Source organism: Drosophila albomicans, chromosome X, assembly GCF_009650485.2.
Source record: "Drosophila albomicans strain 15112-1751.03 chromosome X, ASM965048v2, whole genome shotgun sequence".
Classification (NCBI taxonomy): domain Eukaryota; kingdom Metazoa; phylum Arthropoda; class Insecta; order Diptera; family Drosophilidae; genus Drosophila; species Drosophila albomicans.
Window position 1 is genome coordinate 5,002,196 of NC_047627.2, and position 27,007 is coordinate 5,029,202.

Consider the following 27,007-nt stretch of genomic DNA (forward strand, 5'->3'; position numbering starts at 1 on the left):
AACTTTAAACAATTGAGCTGCTATCAATTCATCAGCTGATAGCGACAGCGAGGTAGGCCCCAAAATCATTACTAAGCCCCAATTCAATTAGGCTATATGTGAATAGATAGACAATTAGACAAGAACAGAAAAGACAAAAGCCCAAAAACAATTTCGGTAGATTAGCTACATATATTGTCCGTTATCGGCGGGAAGAGCGGCAGCCAAGAAGTCCACGGCAAATGCTATAAAAAGGTCCAAGACCGAAGACAGTTGATAGAGAAAGCTCTAAGAAATCGCAACATGAAGTTCACACTTTTCGCTCTGCTTGTCGCCGTCTGCGTGTTCAGCGTATGTTGGAAAATTTTGGAATAATAATAAATATTGAATTGATAATCTTATTTTTGGCTTCTTTTCAACAGACCAATGCTGGCACCTGGCAGCCTCTGAACATGTCCCCAGATGTGGGCACACAATTCGAGATCGATGAGTTCGAGAATCTCGATACTGAGGCCGATTTCTTCCTCTTCTCTGGAGTCTATTATGCTATTAAGGTCGCACTTCGCAGCGTCAAGGGCTTCAACTGCCTCATCAAGTGGGTGGTTGGCATTAAAGCCAGCGCTCTGCAATACAGCTCCGATATTATTGCCTGCGGTGTTACCGCCAACCAGGATGTGACCAATCTGATCAATGCCAATCTGAAAATCATCTCCACTGCCAACAACATCATCAACCTGAAGTCAAACATTTGCGCCGGTGCTGATGAGTCAAAGCCAGTCACCAAATGCGTTGTGAAGACTCTGTACCAAGTGTTCCAGCTGTACAAACAGGTCCAATCCGCCGTCAAGCTGGCCAAGAAAATCCCCACCACCGGACCCAATGCTGTCCAGTGTGTGACCGATGCCACCACCACCCTCACCAACTACTACACACAGTTCCCTAGCAACATCAAGTCCTGCTCGAAACTCACCTCCTAAACAGTGATATCTTATCTGCTTCCAATTATTTTTTTTTTAAATTAATATTCAATAAATATTAATTACTGCAATACAACACGTTAACAGTTTTTAATAAATAGAAAATAATAAGTCTCTTTAAAGAAATTCCTGCTCAATTGTTACTAATTTTCGAAATGCCTCAAAAATAATTTGAATCTAAAGCTCCTGCTACTAAATTTATAAGGTTTTATATGTTTGTTTCTTGGGTGTCGCACAGTTCGCTTACTATATGTAAAATAAACTCAACAAACTATATATAAAATAAACTCATCATAAACTTATCTAATCTTCAATGATTCCATTCTTATTGAATAGGTTAAATAGCGTTTAAAGTAATCGATTTTGATATAAAATGTATTTCTGTGTGAGAGTAAACTTACTTTTATAAGCAGCCCTAGTAATGTTCATCTGGGCACACAGTCAGTCAATAAGTATCGAAAGTTCGATACAATTCCCTTGAAGTTAGAGTCTTTTAAGTTCTGCGCACGGCGCAACATGCAAATGAAAGCAACTTCATTATGTACTTTTAATACATCAATTAAGACTCTTATAATCAAATTACTTCAACATTGAACTAAAATGTGAATGGCGTTTAAGCTACAATCTCACAGCTCTTACAATTTGTGAGATTAGTCAGAGAACGTGTTCAACAACTAGTTAGTCAGTGAAGACAAACCATTTGATTTATAGTATATATAATGTACACATAATAAATATATCGCAATCCGTTAATTTGTCTTGTTTTCCATTACTACTTCCAAAATTTCTTTAGAATTATTAATTATACCCGCTACCCGCTGAAAAGGAATTATAACTTTGAAACTGCAGAAAATGTATGTAACGGGCAAAAGGAGGCATTAAGTAAATATGTATGTATACACCCCATAAAGTATATATATTCTTTATAGAGATAGATAGAGATATAACTTTTTTTCGAAAGCATTTGTTATATTTGCAGGCAGATCAAGTTTGCTTCAAACTTTTGCCAGCACACGGACCCTCAAATCGACAAAAATCGATTAATACGAGTAATTTTGAAGCTACGGTTAAATTTTGGTATAGACTATAACAAATAATATTTATGATTCCTGAGAATTTGTTTGTGATCGAATAACAACTTTAGAAGTTATTTAAGAAATACTTTTGCATTGTAAAAAACGCCTACTACAATTGGATCTTAGTTGCTTTGTGTGACAAACATGCATATTTCAACCTATATGGTATATTTCGAATGTAGTACGCCATTAATATACCGTTTTGCAGGTATCTCACAGTCGAGCACACTATAGCTTTCTTACAAAACTTGAACCATGTTTAAAGTTGCATTATTTTTTTTTTTTTATTTATTTTTAGTCAATGTTCGTTATAATTTTGTGACACATTTTACATGGAATCCACACAAGTGTCGATGTTGGGCAAGAAATTGTTGTAGCTAGTCTTCACGCTGTTTGTGGCATCCACAAAGCAGGAGCTTGTATCAGAGGGCAGGCTAGCCATTTGCTTCAGCGTCGTGTTGATCTTTCTGGTTAGCTTCATGACAGTCTTAAATAGGTTCCAGAAGCATTTCTTAGAAGTCGTCTTGGTGCCATCTTCAGAGGTACCACACAGTTTGGTGTTCACATTGATGATATCGTTGCACAAGCTGATGATGGTCTTGCAGGAGTTGACAATGGCAAGAACATCCTTGGGCACTGCAGTGCCGCAGGCATCAATGGCATCCACATAACCGGTGGATGCGGACAAGATTTCATTCACTTCCTTAATAATGCAGTTGACGCCACGCACTGTCTTGAGGGCCTTCTTCAATGCCTTGCGCACGGATCTGATGAAACCGAATGTCTCGAAATCCATGTACTCATCATCCAGCTGAGCCTCGAACTCATCCAGGTCGAAATCCTCAAAGCCGACGGCATTGGGACCTCCTGCATTGGCCTGCATTCAATCGAGAGAGAGAATCAAGTCAACGTTTTGGGTTATCACAAGTTCTTCTTCACTTACATTGACGCTAAGCAGACAGCTGGCGGATACGAGGACCAGGAGACAAAGTGTGATTACTTTCATATTGCTTGACGATCAGAATTGACTTGACTGAATGAATGTTACCGGCAAAGGTTTCGCATTTTTATAAAGATCCCCATTCCTCCAATTAGCGATATCGCTGTGAAGTGTTCACGCGTGAAGTGATTTCATTTTTCTTTGTCGCGATTAAACGTATGTATGTATGTATACTATATATACTATGTTATTTATCTCATGTTCTACTTATAGTAGTATTTTAGGACTTTAAAACTGTTTGGCTTGTTTATCGCAAAAACAATGCAAATAGAATACCTTTAATTAATCTCCCCCAAGTCCAGAGAGCCAATCAAAGAACCTCAAAGCAACCTCAAGTGACAACAAATTTATTTTAAACTGATCGAACACTTGGTTTGCAATCAATAATTGACAATTGACTTTATCAGCCGGTCAAAATATGTTAAAGATACTGTGAGCGCTGGGAGCGTTATGATTAAAAAAAGAAATAGGTAGACTTTGGTATTGCAGAAAAAACCCAGTGTGGAATATATTATTCAAATATCGCCTTAACTTATCTCTTGCAGTTGATTTGCATTTGTTGCTGATTTCTTCACCGGACACTCGCAAAAATAATTGAAAACAAAAAAGGTTCTATGTGAACTTCAAATCTAAGTTGAGGATACTAAAGTTAAAAGCGATTAGACAAGCAAGTATTTTAAAAATATCTATAAATTAATATCCTCTAAGTTCACAAAAGATGCAAAAGTATCTCAGTTTATTATTATGTATCTATAAGATGCAAAACAACCTTCAAGAGTCCCATTTGATGCACAGATGGTTAGATGTTATTAGTTGTAGTTATATGTATTTTAATAATATTATTGAGCCAAGTATAAAAACAAATAACAATGACAAAAAAAAAAATGGGAAGCTTAACCGGCTAATTTATGATCAATGTAATGAAAATTCATATCGATAGTTAAGTAAAATCGTTAATGCATTACAATAATTATAATGATAATGATAATAATAATAATGATAGTAATAATAAAAATAATAATAATATTAATCATAATAATCAAATAATCGATAATCGCACAACACCAAAATTGATTTCATTGCAATATTTAAATATGAATTATGAATATCAATGCCATACATTCGATTAATGGTTATGCTCTAACAAAATACAAAAAAAAAAATAAATGTTTAATAATTTTTATATATAGTACACGCAATGTTAATCGATTATATAGTACATATATTGATTCGATTCGATTTCGTTTTCGTTTTTTTTTCATTCTTTCTCTAAAGCTTGCCTTGAATGTGAAGAGCAGCGTTTAACGAATTATATATTAAAGATACTTAAGGTTAACAATTTAAATGTATTTCACTCGCATATCGCATATTTTCTTTTTAGAATTGCACAAATCGTTTAGTTATATATTGCCACACAAAAAAAAGAAACGAAAAAAAAAATGCACTACAAACTGAGGACTTAAACACGGATGAAGAGAGCTGCAGACAGATGCCCAAGTTTAGATCAAGCTGAGGCGACTGTTGGTCTTGCGAAGCTGAGCACGCCACGGAATGATGTTGTCATTGTCATCCTGCTCCTGCTCCTCGCCATGCTCGAGTCCATCTGGCTGCTGTTGCTGTTGCTGTTGCATTTGCTGCTGCTGTTGCTGCTGCTGCTGTGGCGACTCCTGATCATGATTAGCCTTCGATTCGCTGTGATTCTCCTTGTTGCCCTGTGGATGTTGCAGCTGCAACTGTGACTGCGATTGGGAGTGCGATTGGAGTGTCTGTTGCTGGAGCAGCTGCAGCTGCTGGTAATGCTGCTCGACATTGAGGCCACCAACGCTGGCCAGATTGATGTTGTCAATGGACATGGCGCGATTCTTCAGACGCCACGTGTCCGCAATGCGATTATTCTCCTCCACCTTGGGCGTGTAGATGGCCGCTCTGGAAAAGTTTGGCGCACAGGTCAGTGGGGATTGGGAGTCCGCCAGAGCAACTAGCTGGGCAACCACCATCGACCATCGTCCTCGCCCCGCCCCACAACCCAGCAAAAGAATACCCCACACTTACTTCAGCTTGTTCTCAGTCTCTTCGCGACGCGCCAATAGATCGCGTTTCCATTGCGGTATCTGGGAGAGACGACGCGACTCAGCCTCCTGAGCCATGCGATCCTCAAAGTCCTTTTTGGCACGCTCCGCCGCCTTCTTGGCCATCATCTGGCGCTTCCAATCGGGTATGGCATTGCCCGCCTGATCCTTTTCTGGTATCTGCAAGTAGATCTTTTGCCCCCGCATGACAACAACGAACACTACACATGCTAAATGATCGCCACTCACCTGATCCACATAGTTGTTCGCTGTGAACTGTTTGGTTATCTCCATATAGTGCTCAGAGTCCATGCGATTGGCCATCTGTTGTTCGACCTTCATCTTCTTGATGCCCGGTATATCCTTGGAGATCTTCAGCTCGGCAATCAGATCGGTCTTCAGATACGTGTCCGTGCTCGTTGTCAGACACTGCATGCTCAGGCTGCGCGCCGGCATCTGATACGGCTTTGGCACCTTTTGCGTGTCCGTGCGACGCAGCTAAAGAGACAAGTGTGTGTGATTACCGATTACTGATTACCGATCGGTAGATAGAAGCTCACCTGCACACTGTTCAGATCTTGAATCGAGATGGCAGACAGCGGCTGATGCTGTTTGCGTGTCGCCGTATCCTGGCTGCTGGGCGCTGCCCCATGGCCCGGCTTCTTCGGCTTCTGTGACTTGGTGTTGGTGCTGCTGCCGGCATCGCCGGACATGTTCGAGAGCATCATGTTCGGCATCGGTGGCGGCATCATGTGCGGCAATGGTGGCGGCGGCGGTGGCAATGGCGGCTGCTCGCCCACGCCCATGCCCCCATGATGCGGCTGATGCTGCAACTGATGCTGCAACTGATGCGGCAACGGATGATGATGATGTGGATGTTGATGTGGATGTGGATGCTGCTGCTGAGCAATCTGTATCTGCATGTAGTCCTCGGTATCCGTGGAGCTGCAAAAGAAAAAGAGTTGTAAACTAGCGTAAAAAACAAAAGGGAGCGAGAGCTAGAGATGAAGGCAAGAGGCAAGAGGCGGCGGTCGGACCTGCGCCAGGCGTGTCGTGTGCGCAGTATCATCTTTGGATTGCAACTGAAACGCTGAACGCTCGTCTCTCGACTCTGGCTCTGTGTGGTGTGCGGTGGCATGCAGCATGCCACATGCCACATGCCACAAGCCACATGCTAGTAGCAGTAGCAACCGCAGCACGCATAAAATTTCATGCACTCTTGAGCCGCTGAGGAAGTGGCTGCTTACAAGCTGACTACCTCCGACTCTACCTCTCTCTCTCTCTCTCTATCTCTCTCTCTGCCTGTCTGTTAATTGCCAGCTGCAAGCTGTATTGTGTCTACTGCTTAATTATGGCAACTGTACTTCTGCCACTTTTGGTGGTAATTACTTATGTTGCCGCTGCACGAGATGTGCAACCAAATTAAAGCAGCAGCAACGGCTTTCTCAACTTACCGAGCAGAGGATGGACACGAACGCTTATCGCTAATGCTCTTCAGATACTCGGACGGCTTGATGAGATGCGTGACGCCGTCTTGTGATTTATTGGGAAAACTGGGCGGCACAAATGGCAGCACCAGCTGCTTGTTGACCAAATTGGGGCCACCCGAGCGCATTGCAGACGCTCCAACGCCAACTCCAATGCCAACTCCTTCGCCATTGTAGCTGCCGCCGTACTGCGATTGTGACTGCAGCTCATAGTGATCCTCGACGGAGGAGCCAACGGCATAGAGGCTGCCGCCATAGACAGATTGTTGCTGCTGCTGCTGCAGTTGCTGTGGTTGCTGATAGTAGCTGCTGTTGCCACGCGGTTTGCCCTCCGCATAACCGTAGAGGCTGCTGGCATTCGGATGATGCTGTTGATGCTGGCTTGCCCCTGGTGCTGGCTGATAATGCCCATCTCCAGCAGCGGCGGCGGCGGCTGCTGATTCAGTGTTGTTGTTACCGTTAGCATTACTGTTGTTGCCGTTGCCAGCAATGTTGTTACCATTGAGGAGCTTGGCTTTCTTGTTCGCTGAAATTGAACAAATTTATTTATGAGATTTTTTTTTTTTTTTTAGCCTTGTCTGCGTTAACTACTTATTGTGGGTTAGCAGTTATCCCAGCTCTTTGGTCACGCTAGCTTGCACACACACACACACATAGACAGATAGAAAGACACTTATTGCGTATGGAGCGTGTGTGGCGACGCCTTTCACCAGCCGAATGCAGAATGGCGCTAATGGATGCGAAGCTGCGTCTTAATCAGCTGCGAAGCACGTCGAAAAACGCAACCACAATGATGCACACACAACAAGCAGCCACTAACCACCCACTCAGCAGCACAGTCACACTCTTCCACACACACCAAACAACAACAACAACAACTACATCACTAAGCAGACAGCCTAAAGAGAGTGTTGCCCCACATACTAAATACTGCATACATACATACATACATACATATACATTTAGTAGAGTCTTGCCTTGGGATATATCACAATTAAAAACAAATCATCAAGAGTCTTGCTTACAGCCTAGAAAATAGAATTATTGCCAACTAAACTGCCTAATAAATATATTTTTATTTTAATTATTAAGTATAGTAGTTGAGCCAGTAGAGCAATAAAGTATCGTAACAACACATTCTAAAGAAAACTGATTCTAGCCAAAGCTCATATTTATATCATAAGAACGTATTTATTAAAGAACTAGCGTATTATTTGAATATGACTTTAGTCAAGCAACTAAAATCAAAGTTTGATAAATAACTATTGTAATGTTTGATACATTAAATTGGATTTGAAATATTAGACATGTTTATCTTAATCTTCTAAGTTTACTTTAATACTATTGCAAGCTAAAAGAAATAAATAAATAAATACTTTAAGTACAACACATTATATATTATATATATACATTTAGTAGAGTCTTGCCTTGGGATATATCACAATTATCAAGAGTCTTGCTTACAGCCCAGAAAATAGAATTATTGCTAACTAAACTGCCTAATAAATATATTTTTATTTTAATAATTAAGTAGTTGAGCCAGTAGAGCAATAAAGTACATAACACATTCTAGAGAAAACTGATTCTAGCCAAACCTCAGATTTATATCATAAGAACGTATTTAGTAAAGAAATAGCGTATTATTTGAATACGACTTTAGTCAAGCAACTAAAATCAAAGTTTGATAAATAACTATTGTAATGTTTAATACATTAAATTGGATTTGAAATATTAGGCATGTTTATTTTAATCTTATAAATTTACTGTAATACTACTGCGAGTTAAAAGAAATATTATAAATAAATACTTAAAGTACAAAACATTATATTACCAAGAAAAGAATTGCTTGTAAATCTAATCAATTAACCCTCTAAATCCCAATTAAAAAGTAAAGGTTTGTTCTGAAAAAAATGTTGGCTTTTTCACGAATTAAGATTTATAGAACATAAACCTTGGCTAGTCGAGACATTACAAAATCAATAAAAAACTAACGAAAACTTTTTTGGTGTGGGTTTTGCTGTTTTCAACCTTAAGCCACACGACAGAAATTTTGTTTCGAACAACAAGCTTCTTAAAATATTAAAACAAAAAAAAAACTGTTTATGTCGCGTGAACACTTTTCCAACTTTAAACGACTGCAGCAGCTGCTGAAAGCTCTGACATCCATTGCAAATGTCAGAAACATAATTTATAGACTTTTTTCTAGATAAAAAGCAATTGGAAAAGTGAGTTAGGGTGTTTAAAACTCAGCCCTTCTAAAGTCAGTCTTGGGCACTAGAGGGTTAACCTTATTTAATCTACTTATGAGTCATAAAATGATTATACAAAATTCAAATTAAATTTGTTAATAATTAATATTCTAAAACATAATAAAATTGAAAATGAATATAAAAATTCAAGTATTTTGTATCGATTTAAAATACACTTTCATGTATAGTCTGCTTGATTTCACAAAATATTTTGAGAATAAAGAATTTTAGGAAATGCAAAATGTCGTCTAACGAGTTGCGAGTATAAAAATGTATGATATTAAATTTAAATTATTTGCGTTGTTTAGGAAAACACATCATCTACACATATTTGATTCCAAGAGTATTTCAGCATCACAGAAGTTTAGAATATGCGTATCAGTAATAATCAAATTATGAAGAGATAAAATCCTTTTGGAAAGTGAAAAGTGGACGGCAAAATGCTTTCGATTCCATTGAAACGAGTCTGCAGAGCGGCATTAGCAGCTCTACTTTTGAAGTGTGTTTTGCGATTTGAAAACGTGAAAAAACCCAAACCCGAAAATGACATGAGATGATTAGATGGAGCTGTTGAAGCAAGTGATACACATGTTGCCACTTAATTGACCATCGTTTCTGCTCCCGCTCCCGCTGAAACTGTCCCTCCTCCCTCTCTCGCTCGCCTGTTAATGTAACCACAAAACCATGACGAATCCTCGAAACGGTGAAGCAACTTTCACGGCAAATGCGAACTGGCAACTTGTTTGAACTAACGACAGATCTGGAAATCGACAATGGCAATGGCAATGGCAACAGCTTCCATTACGTGGTCAGGTTGACGCCATTTGCCACAGCATTTTGGACAGAGCCACTCCAAAGTGCATGGAATCGAGTCTATCCTGTTTTGGCCAATTGATTTTGGAAGTCACAACAAATCAAACTAAACGCGAAAAACAGAAAATTACAAGAAAAAGCAAACAAACTGAACAATTTGAAGCATTTTTATCAGTGGCTCAACTTGCTTTTGAATTGGATTGCAATGGATTGGAATGAGATTGAAATGCTGGTAAGACTGACTAGGAAACTGACAGTTTTTGGGTGAAATTCAATTTGGAAGCAGATTTATCTACATCGAAATGAAAGCAAATTCAAAACTTCCTGAAGGAAAGACATAGAATAAGTAAATTTAAAAAAACCAGTCAGATCATTCAAAGATATGTACTTAAAAATTTACATTGAAATTGAGCAAAACTAAGAAAGAAAAAAGATATTCATCATGCATTTATTTTAACTGCACTTCTTATGATTTTAATGAACTAAATTATATGCAAATTTATAATATTAGCAGCAACATAGAATCCATTATCGATACCACTTACAGCGAAATATGTCAAAGCGCTGAAAGCTAAGTGTAAAATAATTGCGTCGCGAGTTCTTGTGGATCTTCACCGAACCCGGCATATTCATGATCGCGGGGGAGAGACGGAAGGAGTGCGACGAAGTGAGGAAGAACGAGTCAGCGAACCGATAAACACAAGGCACAATTAATCGATAACAAGTCACATTCTCAATGATACGACAAGAAAAATAAATATAAAAAATATATATATTCAAAACTCGCGTTGTTTATGCGTTTCAATGCTCGAATGACGACGGCGGAATCACGATGACGATGACGACGATGTTGACTTGGCGAGCGTCGCTGGCAGCCTGATGCAAGTTCAAGCGATCGCCAAAGTTATTCACCCAAAACGCCAGTAGCAGCAGCAGCGGCAGCGGCAGCAACAACCACGACAACGACAGCAACTTGCAACAAGTTGCAGTCGTCGCTGTTGTGCGAAACACGTTCACTTTCATTCGGTAAAAGTTTCGCAGAGTGCTGCAAACGCGCGGGTGGCTTGCCGCTTGCTACATGAGGCACATGAGGCACATGAGGCCATAATTGGCATTGTGCACCTTTTGCAGTGCGCGGGGAATGTCTGAAAATTGCCCAACGAATTCACTTCCTTGTCTTGGCATGTCTTGTCTTGACATTTCTGGCCAATGACAGCACCCAAAAAAAACCACGAACGATAGCTTCTGATTGCTGATCACTGATCACTGATCAGTTGATCAGTTGATAGCTGATCACATAATCTAGACTTGGATTTCACTCAATTTCATGTCCATTTACAATCGCAGCGACTGTCTGTCTTTCTGTCTGCCCCTTTTCCATTTTATTTTCCCGATGTTTGTTACTTTTGTTAAACAACAACTTCCACTTCTTTGTTTAACAATACTTGCTTTGTGTCTGCTGTGTGTGAACTTTTTTTCTACCCATTTGTATACGTTTCACATATTCTCTGTGGCGCAAAAAAATAAACCAACCAAAAACAAAATGTGAAAAAATTGCAAATGGCATTTAACTATAGTATAAATTGTATATTATGGATCAACGCATGTCAAATATCTCTCGCATATTTTGCATTGTCTTTGCCAATTGCCAGGTTATTCCACTCCAGCAGCAGAAAAACAAAAAGACATTCCAACTATGTTATTTTAGTGCTTTAAATGCTAGTTTTAACCGTACCTAAACATGATGTGTAGAAGTGACAAAAAATAGATAAGAAACCCAACATCACGGCTTACTTAGTTATTAAATTGCAAATATTAATAATAAAAATATAATCCTAGTTGGTTTGACTACTATTTAAGCTGAGCTGAACAGTATTCAAAGCTTAATCGAATTAAGGATTTAATTTTGTGTAAGCTTGTAAATTTAAAAGCAATGAAAAACATATACCAGGAAATTGGCTTGCTATTAGCTCAACTCCTCCACTTTTCACTAGTTTTTTTTTTGTTTTCTTTATGCTAAAACCAATTGCGAATTCGCGGCGTATTTCTGGTTTCGTGTGTGGTCGTCGTTGGCGTCGCATTGCATCGTGGCTTAAGTGGCATGTAAAGTGTTTAAATAACACTGCTGGCCAATCAATTTGCCCGAAACTTTAACAGACTGACGCTGCCAGTTGGTCTAAACGTGTTGGCTATTGCTGTCGTCCGCTCGTCGTTGAGGGTAATTCCAGTTTTCAGTTGTCGAGCTGCCACTAATTGATCAATCAGTCTGTTCCCATCGCTCTTTTTCCCCCCGGAATGCCCCAATGTCAAAGACCTCGGCGATAATGAATGCGATGCGTGGCGTGGAATACGGGTCAACGGCCGATTTTACTAGCCCAAACGAATATATCAATATACAAGTATGCACAGCTACAATCGCTGAACATACAACTAGTATATAGATAGAGAGACATAATACATAGAGAGATGTAATACAGAACTATTTGGCCTGCACTCGATTGATGCGCTTCTTCTGGCCAAACACTTTGAGGCACTTGGACTTGGCATACAACTTCCGCTTCGCCATCGCCGCCGACATCGTTTTGGCCATCGAACTGGAGCCGGACAGCGTATCGGGTGGCGTGCATCGCATGCCAATGGTGAGCACCGAGGGATTGGGCCAAAGCGGTGCCAACGGCTCGGCAATCTTAACGTCCAGCAGATGGCGATCGAGCAGCTCGAGTTGACGATCGTTGGCCAGCTGGGGATCCAAGGAGCTCAGAAAGAGCGTCGCATTGCCTGCGCTGTAAATGATGTATGTGTCCTTCGTCTTGGGTTCGGCTGGATCGTCCCATAAATTGGGTAGATTTGTCATTGGGGGCGTGGTCAGCTGCTCGCTGTGCTGCAGCTGTGTTTGCGTCTGCTTCGGTGACATGTGCACCGTTGCAGCATCTGAGCTGCTGCTGCTGCTCTCATTGCTGTTGCTGCTTGAACTGTTGCTGCTATCAGAGCTACTGCTGCTGCTGCTGCTGCTCAATGGTCTGCTCTCCACCAGATCTGACCAACCCAAACTCGATCCATCCGTACTCATCTCACCGTTGCCGTTTATCGACGGCTAATCGAGTCCTAAGCTATTATGATCGAATTTCGAAAGGCTTTTGCGAATTTTGTTGATGTTGGTGTGTTGGAAACCAAAAATGTATGTTCTGTGGCCGAAAATATGTTGTGATTGAAATTTGTGAATTGGCAATGACGAGAAGCCAACTCGGAATTTCATTCGATTGAAAATTTTGAAAGTGAACTACGATGTGAAGTAAAACCAAATGAGAAATATTCATTTCAATCGGAACAGAGTAAAAAATATAACAGAACTTTTCGTAAGTTTGTTTGATTACAAATTAAGTCAAAATATGGTTAGTATTGAAAGAGAAATATTTGCAGGTGAAGTATATTTTTATTAGCTATTTTCTATTTCATTTTTATACTCACTACCCATAAGATAGAAGCGTATTATAAAAGAAAATGTATGGGGAAAAACGCCAACTTACTACGGATCATACTTTTTATGGCTGACAATCTAGAGTATTTTGTACTTTAGGGTATTTTTATACCCGCTACCCATAGGGTAGAAGGGTATTATAACTTTGTGCCGACAGGAAATGTATGTAACAGGTAGAAGAAGGCATCTCCGACCCTATAAAGTATATATATTCTTGATCAGCGTCAACAGCCGAGACGATCTAGCCATGTCCGTCTGTCCGTCCGTCTGTTCGTATGAACACCTAGATCTCAGAGACTATAAGAGATAGAGCTATAATTTTCGACAGCATTTGTTATGTTTGCACGCAAGTTTGTTTCAAATTTTTGCCACGCCCACTTCCTGCCCCGCAAATCAAAAAAATCGAATTACAAGAGTAATTTTAAAGCTAATGTTGCGAATTTTGGTATATACAATAATTACTATAGTAGTTATGATTCCTGAAAATTTGGTCAGATAAAAATTGTCGAAGTTATTAAAGAAATACTTTTGTATGGGCAAAAACGCCTACTTAGTTGAGTTGCTTTGGCTGACAATCTGGTATATTGAGCCGTCTATGGTATATTTTGAATGCGGTACTATATCTATATACCACATATACCATTTGGTATATTTTTAGTATTTTTGTAGTATATTCGGTATATTTTGAGAATAATACCGCAAAATATATTGATTTTAATCAAATTGGGTAGCGGGTATCTCACAGTCGAGTACACTCGACTGTAGCTTTCTTACTTGTTTGAGTGTAGTATTATATCAAAATATCAAATATAGCAATTGGCATATTGTATTATTTTTGGCATATACTAATTTAGAATACTTTAGGAATAATACCACACTGTTTTGCATTTATTCAAAATGGATAGCGGGCGTGTATATTATTATTATGGTATTATGTATATCAATATACCAAAAATACCATTCTGTATATTTTTTTTTTTTACATTTTGCGATATATTCATTTTGAACACTTCAGGAATAATACCGCACTGTTTTAAGCACACTCGACTGTAGATTTCTTTCTTGTTTTTAATTGAATTCCGATGACAATACAAACAACGACGCTTCATAAAATGTGGCTGATATTTGTCAATATTAAAACAAAATAAATTCTTCACAAACAATCTTGGTTAAACATAAATTAGCAAAGAAAATGAAACAAGAATTTATAAGAAGAGAAGACACGAAGTTAAGCTAAAGACAATTTAACCAAAATCAAATACTAATCACATGCGTGAGCAAAGCATTAATTCACTGGGCATTGGCATAATGATTGCCCAAGGAAATGAAAACAGTTAAATATATAGTTTTGTGGCACTAACCTGATATGGTGGACATGGTGCGATTGTGATTGCCACGCACCAATTCCGAGGGGCGCAGACTTGGCTCCTCGACCACCTCGAGGCCAGAGTCCGAGTCGACGGCGTCGTGTGTGGCAGCTGTGGTTGTGCTTGCCGCAGGGTTGCCACCTGCACTGTTTGTTGTTGCTGCTGCACTAAAGTGATTCTTCTTGTAGATGCTGTTGTTGTTGCTATTGTTGTTGCTGTTGTTGTTGACGTGTTCTGCATTCAGATTGTTGCGTTGCACGGGCGCACGCAACGGAGGCGGCAAAGGCGGTGGCGGTGGTCCATTAACTGTAAGGCACAGAGGATAGAGAACTGTATGAGTAAGTAATTCAGAGAGATTGTGGAAGGTGACTTTGTGACTTACCCACTGCCAGATTCTGCATAGGGGGAGCGGAGGAGACTCGCTTCAGATTCCTGTTGCTGCCGGCGCCATTGATTTGATTGATGTTGTTGCTGCTGCTGCTGTTGCTATTGCTGCCAGCAATATTGCTGTTACTGTTGCTGATGTTGTTGTTAGCACCAATGTTGTTGTTGCTGCTGCTGTTGTTGCTGTTGTGGGTGGCAATGTTGGGCGTGCTGCTGAGCATTGTTGCATCCATCAGATTGTTGCGTATCATCGAGTTCTTGTGCGTTTGCTTTGTCCTCTCGGCCACATCCTCGGGCGGACAGACGCTCTCATAGGTGTCGCTCTTGATGCCGCCATTCAGCAGCTGATTCTTGAGATTCTGATTTTGATTCAGATTCAAATTCACATTTTTGCCGCTGTAGTTGTCCTTGATCGATGACTCGTACTTGCTGCTGTGCAAACCGATCATTGAATGCGATTTGTTGCGATTCAACAGGCTCATATTATTATTGTTGTTATTGTTGTTGTTGCCGGTGCTGTTGTTGTTGCTGTTGTTGTTGTTATAGTTGTTGCGCTTGTTGTTCAAATGCTGTGACAGAGGATAAGAGAAAGTTGTCGTTACTCGTTGTATCAAATGATTTACTGGCTCGCATCTCACTCGAATCGTAGCTATGTTACACTGAGAGAAACTACAAAATCGAGAGCCACAAAGTTGTCGCTTTCTATCAGAAAAGTGTAATTATTATGTGATAAACTTCTTCAACTTAGTAATAATTTGACTTTCATTCTTGACAGCCGATTCGTTATATTTATAAAGCAGATATTCTTGATATTCCAGCTCAACTCTGGTTGGCAATTTAGTATATTTTATACTCAATGGTATATTTGGAAAAAAAATTGTATCGTTCGGAAAATCTTAGTATATTTTGCTATATTAATCTAGTATATTTCCACTTTGTGGTATATTTTGAATGCTCTACTTTATCAATATACCAAATATAATCGGTAGCATACTTTTAGTATTTTATGATACATTGCGAGTAGCGAGTACCTCACAGACAGTAGCATTCTTAGTTTTTCTTTTTCTTCATCTGCGTGCTTATTAAATCTTAAAAAGCATACTCATATTTAGTATTTTTAAAAAAAAATTATATGTTCACAAACTAGGAATAATAAATGTTGCCTAAAATTTGAATTTCTACGTTAAATATCTGTTTAATCAACTTAAAACGAATCAAAGCATCACTTGTGAATAACATATATTAATAAAGTTGCTCAGTTCTCTGTTTCCTTGATAGTTAGTTGGTTAGATTATTCAATATTGTGATCAACATTATAAATAAAATTATTTAATGGTGATATCTTTGGTTTCTGTACTCAAATGAAAGCTACTTTTTGAATTCAATTGAAAATGTCTCTCGTTTTATATTATTACACACACTATATAGGAAATTTGTTGCAGTGTACTCACATGGTTGCTGTATTGCAGCACGACGTCTGTGCTGCGTGTAGAGCTGGCGCTGGCGGAGCGGGAATGTGAACCGCTATCGCGAGAGCGAGATCTGCCCACATTGTATTTGTGCTGTTGCTGTGACAGCAACTGTTGCTGTTGCTGCTGCTGATGTTGTTGCTGCTGCTGTTGTTGCTGCTGCTGATGTTGTTGCTGCATCTGATGATGCTGATGTTGCTTGCGCGACTCTTCGCGCACCAAATAAATGTCCTCGTAGTCGTGATCGCCATTCTGATTGCCAATGTTGCTAATGTTGCTGTTGCTGCCATTGACAATGCTGCTCTTGTGCTGTTTGTAATTGTTGTTCGTATTGCTGTTGTTGCTTTTGGCAGTATTATTGCTGCTGTTGTTGTTGCTGTTGTTGTTGCTGTTGTGGTTGTTGGCAATGCCATTGATATTGCTGCTGCTGCCATGACGATTGAAGCTCTGGCTGCGCAACTGATGATTGTGACTGTGACTGTTGCTGTTGCTGTTGTGATGATGACTGCTGTTGCTGTTTGTGTTGCTGTTGTGATGATGACTGCTGCTCTTTGGCGAATTGAAGCTGGACGAGATGGAGACAGACTCATCGGAGCCGCTGCCAGCGCCACTGGAGCTCGAATGCACATCGGCCTGAATGGTCATAATGGCATTGCCCGACTTTGATGATGGCAAGCCATGTGAGTGCTGATGTTGATGTTGATGTTGATGCTGATGCGAATGCTGATGCGAGTGCGAGTGCTGATGCATTGGATGCATTGTGGACATCTGATGCTGCTTCACGCTGCTGCAATCGGAGTCGACAAACAGATCGCGCACTCGATTATAGATAATCTCCTGCGGATCATGCAGAAAGAACGATTCGCCCGAGATGCTGCCATTTGGCGATGGCGTCGCATACATGCCGCCATTACGCATCGGATTCACATAGAGGCCATCGTTGGGCAGCAATGCACCACCGCCATTAGCACCGCCTCCGCCACCGCCACCGCCAGCACTGGCCGTGGCACTTGTGCCACTGTTGCCACCGCCATTTGCACCATAGAGCTTCTCCGATGAGCTGCGCGATTGCTGCGAGTACAAGGCATCGCTGTTCTTACGCGAGATGCCAACGCCAGCGGCAGCAGCAGCCGCTGTGACTGCGGGCGGATGCAGATAGAAGGGCTCCACATCGGAGCTGAGCGTGGAGGATGATTTCGATTTGATCGTGTTGCTGCGGCTTGTCTGTTTGCTCGAATTCGTATTCGAGTTGCAGCTGCTGCTCAAGTGTTGCTGCTGCTGCTGCTGTTGCTGTTGCTGGTGTTGCAAATGCTGCTGTGACTTGTGACGCTGTGCGTTATTCTTGTTGTTGTAGTCCACTGTGGTGCCATGTTGCACCAGCACATTGAGACACTGTCGATAACAACATCAAACGAACACAAATCAGTTTGCAATCAAAGTGATTCGCTATTCGATCTTTAAAATTTCAACTCACCTCAACTTGTTGATTCTCGGCCGCATCGTTAATGGGCGATTTGCCGTATTTGTCCAGCGACAATTTGGCCCCGTGATTGAGCAGCCAACGCACCACCGACAGATGGCCACGCGAGGCGGCAAAGTGCAGTGGTGTTGCCCCGTCGCCATCCCTCAAATTGGGGTCCACGCCCTGGTCTTGCACCTGTGAATATTAATTGTTGTATATGTGATTAATATTTAAATATTCAATACTCATGTGATTAACATTTATTCTAATTTTGTGTAAGATTGTTTTGCATTCAAAATATACTTTCTACACATTTAAAAGTAGATTTAAAAAACTAAAATATCTGATCAAATTTAAATCTAGGAATCGTTATAAATTATTAAAACATATTTATTTCAATAATTAATATAAATATTATAAATTATTAATTGATAATTCAAGTTTAATTTTGTTTTACTAAAGCTTATATAAAATTAAGCATTTAATTGAAATTGAAAATTAAATAAAACTTGAAATAAAATGTTGAAAATAGGAATAACTTAAAACAAGTAAGAAAGTTACAGTCGAGTGTGCTCGACTGTGAGATACCCGCTACCCATTTTTAATAAAGGCAAAATATTGCGGTATCATTTTAAAAATATACTGAAAATACTTAAAAAATACTACAAATATACCAAATGGTATGTTTGGTATATCGATATAGTACACCATTCAAAATATACCATAGACGGCACAATGTACCAGATTGTCAGCCAAGGCAACTAAGAGCCTTAGTAAGTAGGCGTTTTTGCCCATACAAAAGTATTTCCTTAATAACTTCGACAATTTTTATCTGATCGCAACCAAATTTTCAGGTCATAACTACTACAGTATTTAATGTATATACCAAAACTCGTAGCTCTAGCTTTAAAATTACACTTGTTATTCGATTTTTTTGATTTGCGGGGGCGGAAGTGGGCGTGGCAAAAATTTTAAACAAACTTGATCTGCGTGCAAACATAACAAATGCTGACGAAAAAAAATTATAGCTCTATCTCTTATAGTCTCTGAGATCTAGGTGTTCATATGGACAGACGGACAGACAGACAGACGGACATGGCTATATCGTCTCGGCTGTTGACGCTGATCAAGAATATATATATACTTTATAGGGTCGGAGATGCCTCCTTCTACCTGTTACATACATTTCCTGTCGGCACAATGTTATAATACCCTTCTACCCTATGGGTAGCGGGTATAAAAATAATAACTTTAAAAAATTAATTTTTAGGAATAATAAAATCAAGATTAAATTGAAAATAAGAAAAACTTCAATAAATAGTTCAATAATTAAATAACACCAGAAAGACTTTCATACATAAATAAAAATGTATAATAATAGCTTGCAGATTAAATATTAAATTTGGAAACACTTTAAAAAATAGATAAAAATTTAAATTAATAACATAGATTGAGAATTTAATTTGGAAATTTAAAATACGTAAATAAATTGATGTTTCATTTAATAATACTAAAAATGCTTAATTGAATAAATAAAATGGGAAAATTATATGTAAAAATAAGAAAAATTGTAAATAAATGACTCTGACTAGAATCACTTTAATGAATGCAAATTATACGTAATTTAACTCATAATATATTTATAATATCTTAAAGTATCTAAATAATCTAATCTCATAAATAGATATATAGTAAGAAGAAAACTCTTATGTTATTTTACATTATTTGGAATTAAAATACTTTTAACTAAATACAGCTTCAATTATTTTGCAATTTTGATATTAAACAGTGAATTGGCTTTTGTTGAAGCAGTGTAGTCGTCACGTGCTGTCGTGGTTGTCGTGGAGTGAAGAGACAAAGGCAAATCTATTAGCCAGTTTTTATGGACTGTCAGCTTTTCTCTGTGACGCGTTGACATGAAATGAGAGTTCGTTTTCACATGCTCTACAAGGATTCGAGTTGCAACTGTAAAGTGTCAAGCGTGATCTGTCAACATTGTTGCCTGACTTGGTTGCTGTTGCATAGCCAGCTAAGTGGCCACTTCTCTCTGTCTCTCTCTCTCTCTCTCTCTTTCTTTCTCTCTTGTGTGTGGAAAGTGGCCTGCTGGAGCTGGAGCTGTAACTGAAGCTGCAGCTTGAGATTGAACATCGACATCGGCAATGCAAAACTATTTAGTTCAATTTAGAAAGGTGATTTTCAACTGGCACCCAAAGTCGGCCTGCCACAATGTCCAGTTAATGTCTTAGCGTTCGCCTAATGCAACAGCCACAGAAGACGTAACAGAGAAAGAAGACAGAGAGCGAAAGAGAGCGAGATGGAATCTCGAGCCTATGCCAAGAAAACCACTTCATCAATTCTGAGTATATAGAACATTGTTGACTCTCCACGATTGCCTTGGCACTGAGACTGCAGCTGAGGAGAATTTTAATCCGCTTGATAAATTGCATAGTCCATGCGACAAACTGGTCGAAAGACTGTGCACCGTTAGAGCAACCATGACGACGTTGGTGTTTGGAGTCAAAAACCAGGACAATAACATTCAGAAGCCGAGTGCCAAGCTCCTTGCGGTTAAAACAAGTTCAACACTCGATGCAACGCGATGTTGTTGCTGTTGTCGACCTCACATTGGCCTAGTTTCAGCGATTCAGCAATTCGGCAAATTCTGTTACATTTTGGCCATAGATATTACCTTTAATTGGAGACTGAGCCAAACAATGAATCCAAACAAAAGTTTGGGGCACAAGCAGTTGCTTAGCTGGTTTATTACTAGTTAATCTACATTTATTGTAGAAAATTCTAGTTTTAACTCTTTAGCAAATCGACAATTGAATTTGAATCAATAGCGAGAATTTTCAGGCAGATTAATTTAAGCTTCAGGTCTAGTTTCTATTACTTTATACTTTAAGTTAAAATCGAGTTAAAATGCTCGCCTTAAGCATTAGTAAAAAGAAATGGAAAACAATCAATTGATGTAATTGTTTTGTGTTGTAAATGGGCCCATATTATATATACTTGTATAATAATTAGCATAACAAACGTGTCCATATTTAGTATTAAATATCCTTCACAATTGTGTATGGTCACACTTGATCTTAACTGTCTTTTTGGCTGTTCATTCGGTGTGATTAGACGCAGCATCAATTCATTATATATATTTAAAACTAAATCGAGGTTGTGTACTTTGTTTGGAAACGGATGTTGACACTCAAATATTTTGCATAATTAAATAAACTTTTAAGTGCATACAAATTATATTTTGTTTCGTTGGCTTTCGAATTTCCTTTAGTCTCTCTTAACTATAATTAACAAATTTATTATTCGCCTTTCAAAAATACTCAAATCCTATCTAATAAAATATGTACTTATGTTCAATTAAGATTCCGAATTTTCTTCGGTCTTTAAATAAATTAAAATCATTTATTGTATTTAGTTATTTCTTTCAAAGCATTACACACATCAAATCTGTACTTATTCTTGAATTAAGTTTTTCTATATTCTATCTATTAAGATTCCGAATTTTCTTCGGTCTTTAAACAAATTAAAACTTTCAAATAATTTCATGTATTTAAGCATTACACACATCCAATCTGTACCTATTCTTGAATCAAGTTTTTGTAAGATTTGTTTTTTTTTTTTGCAACTTTGCTTTTTAATTTCTAGTGAATAGTTGGCAACCCTGAGCGTGTACTCACCATCCATTTGAGGCAATCCAAGCAGCCCATTTGTGAAGCGGCATGGATCGGTGCCATGCCGTCGCGTGCGCGAACATAAAGCGAGCCGCCGGCTTCAAGCACCAGAAACTTGAGCACCTCCAAGTGCCCCTCCTGGGCGGCAAGATAAACGGGCGTGACATCATTGTCCATTTGCGTATTGGCGCTGCAAATATGAAAGGAGCACATAGAACAAGCCACAACGCAAAGTCATTCAATTAGTATTTGTTTTAGTTTAAGGTAAAATGTATAAAAGAGTTGCCTTTTTTTTTTGTTTAATTGAAGCCACCAATTTAGTCAAAGTGTTGTGGGTTAATGAGCAAAAAGTCAACACAGCAGCGACCACATAACATTCGAATCGCATCGCATTGCAGTTGTGAAAACGATTTTGTAAGACAAACAAACGCACTAATATACAAGACAAAAGGAAAAAAACAAAAACAAAAACAAAAAATGCTAATGGCTACCATATAAAGATATAAAGATATGTGGATACTAATTAAAGTATCATCAATGCCAGCGTGAAAACACAGCACAACAACAGCAACAAAAAACATGTGGAGAAACAAAAAGAAAACAGAAAACAAGTTGACAGATTGCGTTAGGGCCGCAACTCTCCATTAGCCAACTTGTTTTTCAACACCCCCTTCCTTCTCTAATATCACATCACAGCATGAAAAACACAAATCTTCAGCATTCTAGACTAAACACTTCCATATCGAGAAGACTCGATATCAAGCTGACACTTTCTGTGCATTTTTCTAGAACTTAAACTTGAAATGAAGATGAGTTTTGTTTATGCAGTTTGTGTTATTGCAACTGGAAAATAGAAATATTGAATCCACATTATTATTTATTAAATTTGTATAAGCTATTTAGCGATAGAAGTTCGATTTTATAATACTGTAATAAACGAAATTAAATCACTCTAAGATATTTATTTTAAAAATAAATGTTAGAAATGTATAATAGCAATTCATGTTTCATAATTTAATTAAAGACATTAAATCATTGAACGCACAACTTTAATTTAGTTCATAATAAGTTTGTGCATATTTTGGTAGTTCCAAATCAATAAATTTATTACTCATTGATTTTGATATTGATTTTACAATGATTTCACAATGAAAAAATGTCCTATAACTGTATTGCTTCCACTACGTTTACAAAGAATTTGTTGGAAATTGCTTAGCAAAAGTCACAATCATATGATTTCATATCGATTAATGATAACTCGGAACTGATATCGACTTTAAGAAAGTAAGTAAAGTGATCTTATAATGAGTGACGACAATAAAGAAGAACATAAAAAACTAAAGTACCAAAGTGTTTAATTATTTATTGTGCCTGAAGCCTGAATTTTGCCTGATTGCAATAAGGATAATAAGGTTCATCTCATGGCAATTTGATATTTCAATAACATAATAATAAATAATAATACAAAAATTATTTATTTTGATGGACTAGTCTAATACTTAAATGTATTATAACTATCTGTTTCAATAGAATTCAATAAAAATAATTGATACCATAAGCCGAAAGCCTTTGCAGCCAGTGCTTTAGAAATAAGTTAGTGTTCATTTTATTAATATTTAACCTTTTTAAATAAAATAAATAAATAAATGATACTGCGTGATTATTTCAAAAATAGTTTGCTTGAACTTAGAAATCAAATATATTTATTGTACAAAAATCCTAAGTTGTATTAACATAATTATTTTTTATATTATTTCTTGTTGCTATTATTGACCCCGGTAAATATTTGGCCAAGAGTGTAAAAAGATAACATTTAATAGTAATGTTAGTTGAGAAAAACCTGCAGAACGTAGTGGAAATTTGTAGTCGGATAGCAAATCATAAGTTTGATATTCAATTAAAACAAACAACATTCGACATACAGAGACTTAACGTACTTAGAAATCACAGAAGATATTCACCAATATGTCGAAATATTTTCGGTAATAACAGAGCATATTTGATATAAATAAACTCATTTTCACACTAAATGAAAACAAGTGGAAAACAAGTAACTAAAGACATGTAAGAAATCTACTGTCGAGTGTGCTCGACTGTGAGATACCCGCTGACCATTTGGAGTAAAAGCAAACAGTTCTTAAAATACCAAGTTGATATTATTTACATTATTTGGTATATTTATATAGAGCATTATACAGTACTACAAAATATATCATAGAGTGGAGTCAGAAAACAGAAAAACTATTCGCAGTTATCAACAGTTTATAAACAAAATACAAAAGAAAATAGGAAGCTCATCTTGAATAGAGAGACAGAGAAACAGAAGTTGCTCACAGCACAGCTGTCTCACCTAACGACGCTGCGTCGATTGTTTTGCTCCTTGCGACCCTGACCGCCAGTCCCGCTGGCCATCATTGTGGTGGGCTCATCATCATCGTTGGAGTCACCATGGAGCTGCACTGACTCGGCAACTGCGGCGGAGACTTTGCGCTGATGTGCCTCCATCATGCGCTCACTGAGATGGCTCAGCTCCTCTTTGTGATCCTTTTTGCTATTGCTGCAGCTGCTGCTGTTGACGTTGACGTTGTTGTTACTGTTGTTGATTTGGCTTTGATTTTGATTGTGATTGTGATTGTGATTTTGGTGGTGTTCGATTGCGTTTGCGATTGCGGCTGTGTCTGCCACGTGCTCAACTGCATCCGGATCGTGACTGTTGCTGCTGCTGGCACTGCTGTTGCTTCTGCTTCTGCTCCGGCTTCGGCTGCGATGACTGCTGCTCAGAATGGCTGTGGTCACACAATTCACCTCCGTCGCGATGATGGTGTGAATGTCATTGTTCGACTTGCTCTTCTGCTTGCTGCGACGGTACGAAGTCAGACTTGTGGTCATGCGGCCCAGCAGGCCCTTCTTAACGTTGATGGTCGAAAAGTAGCTACAGTTGGGAATGGATATTCGTTTTTTGTTTTTTGTTTTTTTCGTGGGTATTCTTTGGGGGAAGGTTTGATTGTGTGTGTGTGTGGTTGTGTTTTGTTGTGATTGGACAAGTGTGACGCTGTGTACGACGTGATTTACTGTGCACGGAGAAGAGACGCTGCTGCGACACGAGACGACAGACTAAAATGCCAAACAGTAGTAGGAGGTATCGGGGGAAGTGGTATGTATAATAACTAAACCAAATATACGATATACATTTAAGTATGTGTGTGTGTGCTACAGAGTGCAGTTTGTTGTGCTAGTTTGAAATGATGCTTGGCTCCCTTCGCTTACCTACGGATTACGTATACGACTTTCGATTTCGAGTTTGTTTTTTTTTTCGGGTTATCACAATGCGATAATACAGTTTATAGAATCCACTTCAACGTTTCTTTGGTCTGCTTTTCCCCAATACCGTTAATGTACACTCACACTCACACACACGCAACTGTTATAAAAATAAAACGAAGAAACCAAATCACTTTAATATTCCAAAATAGTTTTCGTTTTGGTTTTCGTTCATTTTCGATTTTCGTTTACTGTTTAATGCTTCCGTTTATTTGCATATCAAGTTTGTCTTTTCAAATGATCCCGAGCACACACATAAATCTAAATCAATCGACTTCTCGCACTCCCTCTCTTTTTCTCTCTCTCTCTCTCTCTCTCTCTCTCGAACCGAAACCGAAAGTCCAGGAAAGTGACACCTTGTTTTGGGGCAACTGGACGCAGTGCGTCTGCAACTGTTTCGCCAAGTGGCCGCCACGCGATTAAAGTATCTCTTCTGCAATCTGTTTGCTTGCGACTTCATTCAGACTCGGCAAACTTCTAGCGCATTTTCCGTCTATTTCACACGTTTTGTTTTCTTTCGTGTTGTCGTTTTTTTTTTTCGGGGTGAAATTAGCAACAAAATGCACGAAGAAACAAAAACACTGCAAATGCAGAGCAGATCTTCGCAGCACAACAAACGGGAGACGTTTCTCTCTGTGTGTTACGCCCGGCCAGCTCTTGTCTCGCTGGTCTATGCCGCGGGCATCACTCTGCATTTGTAAGCATCAATCGCACAGTGGTTCAAAAGCAAGGTAGTCATTAAAAACAAAAACATTGGAAACTAACCTACGGTCTATACAGAAATATAGAGGAGTTTGTTTGAAATGTTGCACCAAAAATACTAAAAGAAATTGCAATCTATTCAAAATATATTTGACTTTTCTATTTTATTAATTCAGATCTAACCTCAAAGTTAGTTTAGGAATCTATGTTCATTAATTTTGTAATTAAATCGAAATTTGTTATATATTAATATTTGAAAAATTTATATCAATTCAGCCAAAGAAAATTAAAATATATTTCGACAAAAATATATTTGAGATTTCTATTTTATTAATTCTGATCTAACCTCAAACTTAGTTTAAGAATCTATTTTCATGAATTTTGTAATTATATCGAAATTTGCTCAGCCAACAAAAATTGAAATTTATATAGATCGAAATAATATAGTATATTTGATTTTTTATCATATCAATTCTAGTCTAGCCTAAGAAATTACATTACAAATTGCACTGTTGAAAAAGCCAATGAAATCATAAAACAAATTTCAGTTTTCAATAATTTAAGGGATCATTGCATTTGTAGGAATAAATAAAAAAAAAAACAATATTTTTAGAAATATAAATATATCTATATATTTTTCTGTTTTGTAATTGCAATTCTAAGCATACTTATTATTTATTTCTGTTTAAAATATACTGTGAAATATATTATATCAACTATGAAAAAACTATTTCTATTTGAAAACAAAAATCTATATAAAAAACATTTTCAACTGATTCAATACAATTCTTGAACGAAAATGATTATTGAACTTGCTTAATTTTTCTGTATTTTTGTTGTCAGTTGCAGCCACTTGAATGGAAAAATAATTCTCGAAATATTTGACTCAGTTATGCTCGCTCTTGCACCACTGTGCTTTCCCTAATTCACGTTGGCGGCGCTGGCGTTGGCATCGCGCTTTGACTAAGCTGCTCAGTGAGTGGCGGCCACTTCATGGATATTGCACACCAGACACACACACACACACATACACAACACACACACACACACTCTGCAATCTCCAGCATTAGTCTCGTCTCAAGACTCGATCTTGAGAGTCTCGGCCAGATCGAGGAATGAAGCTGGCGCTCCAGTTGCTTTCTTTGTTGGGCGACTTGACGACTTGACGACTTGCTACATTTTCCAGCTTTTCGCTGCAGAAATGAATTGTAAACCAATTAAAGTTGATTTTTCATCTTCATGTTTCTACAGCAACTTCTTTTTTTGCTTGCTTAGCACTCGTAAAGTTTATAGCACACCTGTCTGCCCCACTAGATGCCCACCTGCTCCTCCCCCCTCCCGCCACTATCTTTGCTATAAACTGTGGACAACCCCCGTCTGTCGATTTGCGAGTCGCGTGTTTTTTTATTCGCCTCGACGGCTTCGGCTTCAGCTTCGGAGCGTCTTCAGCTTAGCTCTGAAGTTGGCTTTGTAGGTGAAAATACTGTA

At 38.4% G+C, this 27,007-nt stretch overlaps 3 protein-coding genes across 11 annotated transcripts in view; 1 reads left to right on the forward strand and 2 right to left on the reverse strand.

Moving 5' to 3' along the window:
* Window positions 1-226: 226 nt before the first annotated feature.
* Window positions 227-1,039, forward strand: LOC117570104 (uncharacterized). The gene is made up of 2 exons (XM_034251563.2): window positions 227-330; window positions 402-1,039. Exons 1-2 carry the CDS (start codon window positions 283-285, stop codon window positions 954-956), a joined length of 603 nt encoding a protein of 200 aa, XP_034107454.1. The 5' UTR covers window positions 227-282; the 3' UTR covers window positions 957-1,039.
* A 1,257-nt stretch (window positions 1,040-2,296) lies between these two features.
* On the reverse strand, window positions 2,297-3,084 carry LOC117569705 (uncharacterized). The gene is made up of 2 exons (XM_034250973.2): window positions 2,976-3,084; window positions 2,297-2,909 (listed from the first exon to the last, which is right to left on the reverse strand). Exons 1-2 carry the CDS (start codon window positions 3,036-3,038, stop codon window positions 2,361-2,363), a joined length of 612 nt encoding a protein of 203 aa, XP_034106864.1. The 5' UTR covers window positions 3,039-3,084; the 3' UTR covers window positions 2,297-2,360.
* Window positions 3,085-4,086: 1,002 nt separating this feature from the next.
* LOC117577544 (homeobox protein 2) overlaps window positions 4,087-27,007 on the reverse strand; it is a 47,705-nt gene continuing 24,784 nt past the window's right edge. For 2 of the 9 annotated variants that reach the window (XM_052001914.1, XM_052001913.1), the window contains 10 exons: window positions 21,503-21,686; window positions 17,823-18,005; window positions 16,331-17,740; window positions 14,878-15,448; window positions 14,490-14,801; window positions 6,556-7,114; window positions 5,662-6,046; window positions 5,351-5,599; window positions 5,085-5,293; window positions 4,090-4,958 (listed from right to left, as the gene is read on the reverse strand). In XM_052001914.1, coding sequence (XP_051857874.1) covers window positions 4,532-4,958; window positions 5,085-5,293; window positions 5,351-5,599; window positions 5,662-6,046; window positions 6,556-7,114; window positions 14,490-14,801; window positions 14,878-15,448; window positions 16,331-17,740; window positions 17,823-18,005; window positions 21,503-21,686 — 4,489 coding nt within the window. In that variant the 3' untranslated portion in view covers window positions 4,090-4,531. Of the gene's footprint in view, window positions 4,959-5,084; window positions 5,294-5,350; window positions 5,600-5,661; window positions 6,047-6,555; window positions 7,115-10,195; window positions 10,491-14,489; window positions 14,802-14,877; window positions 15,449-16,330; window positions 17,741-17,822; window positions 18,006-21,502; window positions 21,687-23,846; window positions 24,429-27,007 lie in introns of those variants that run through there. The other 7 variants (XM_052001917.1, XM_052001918.1, XM_052001919.1 and 4 more) reach the window with 6 other exon arrangements.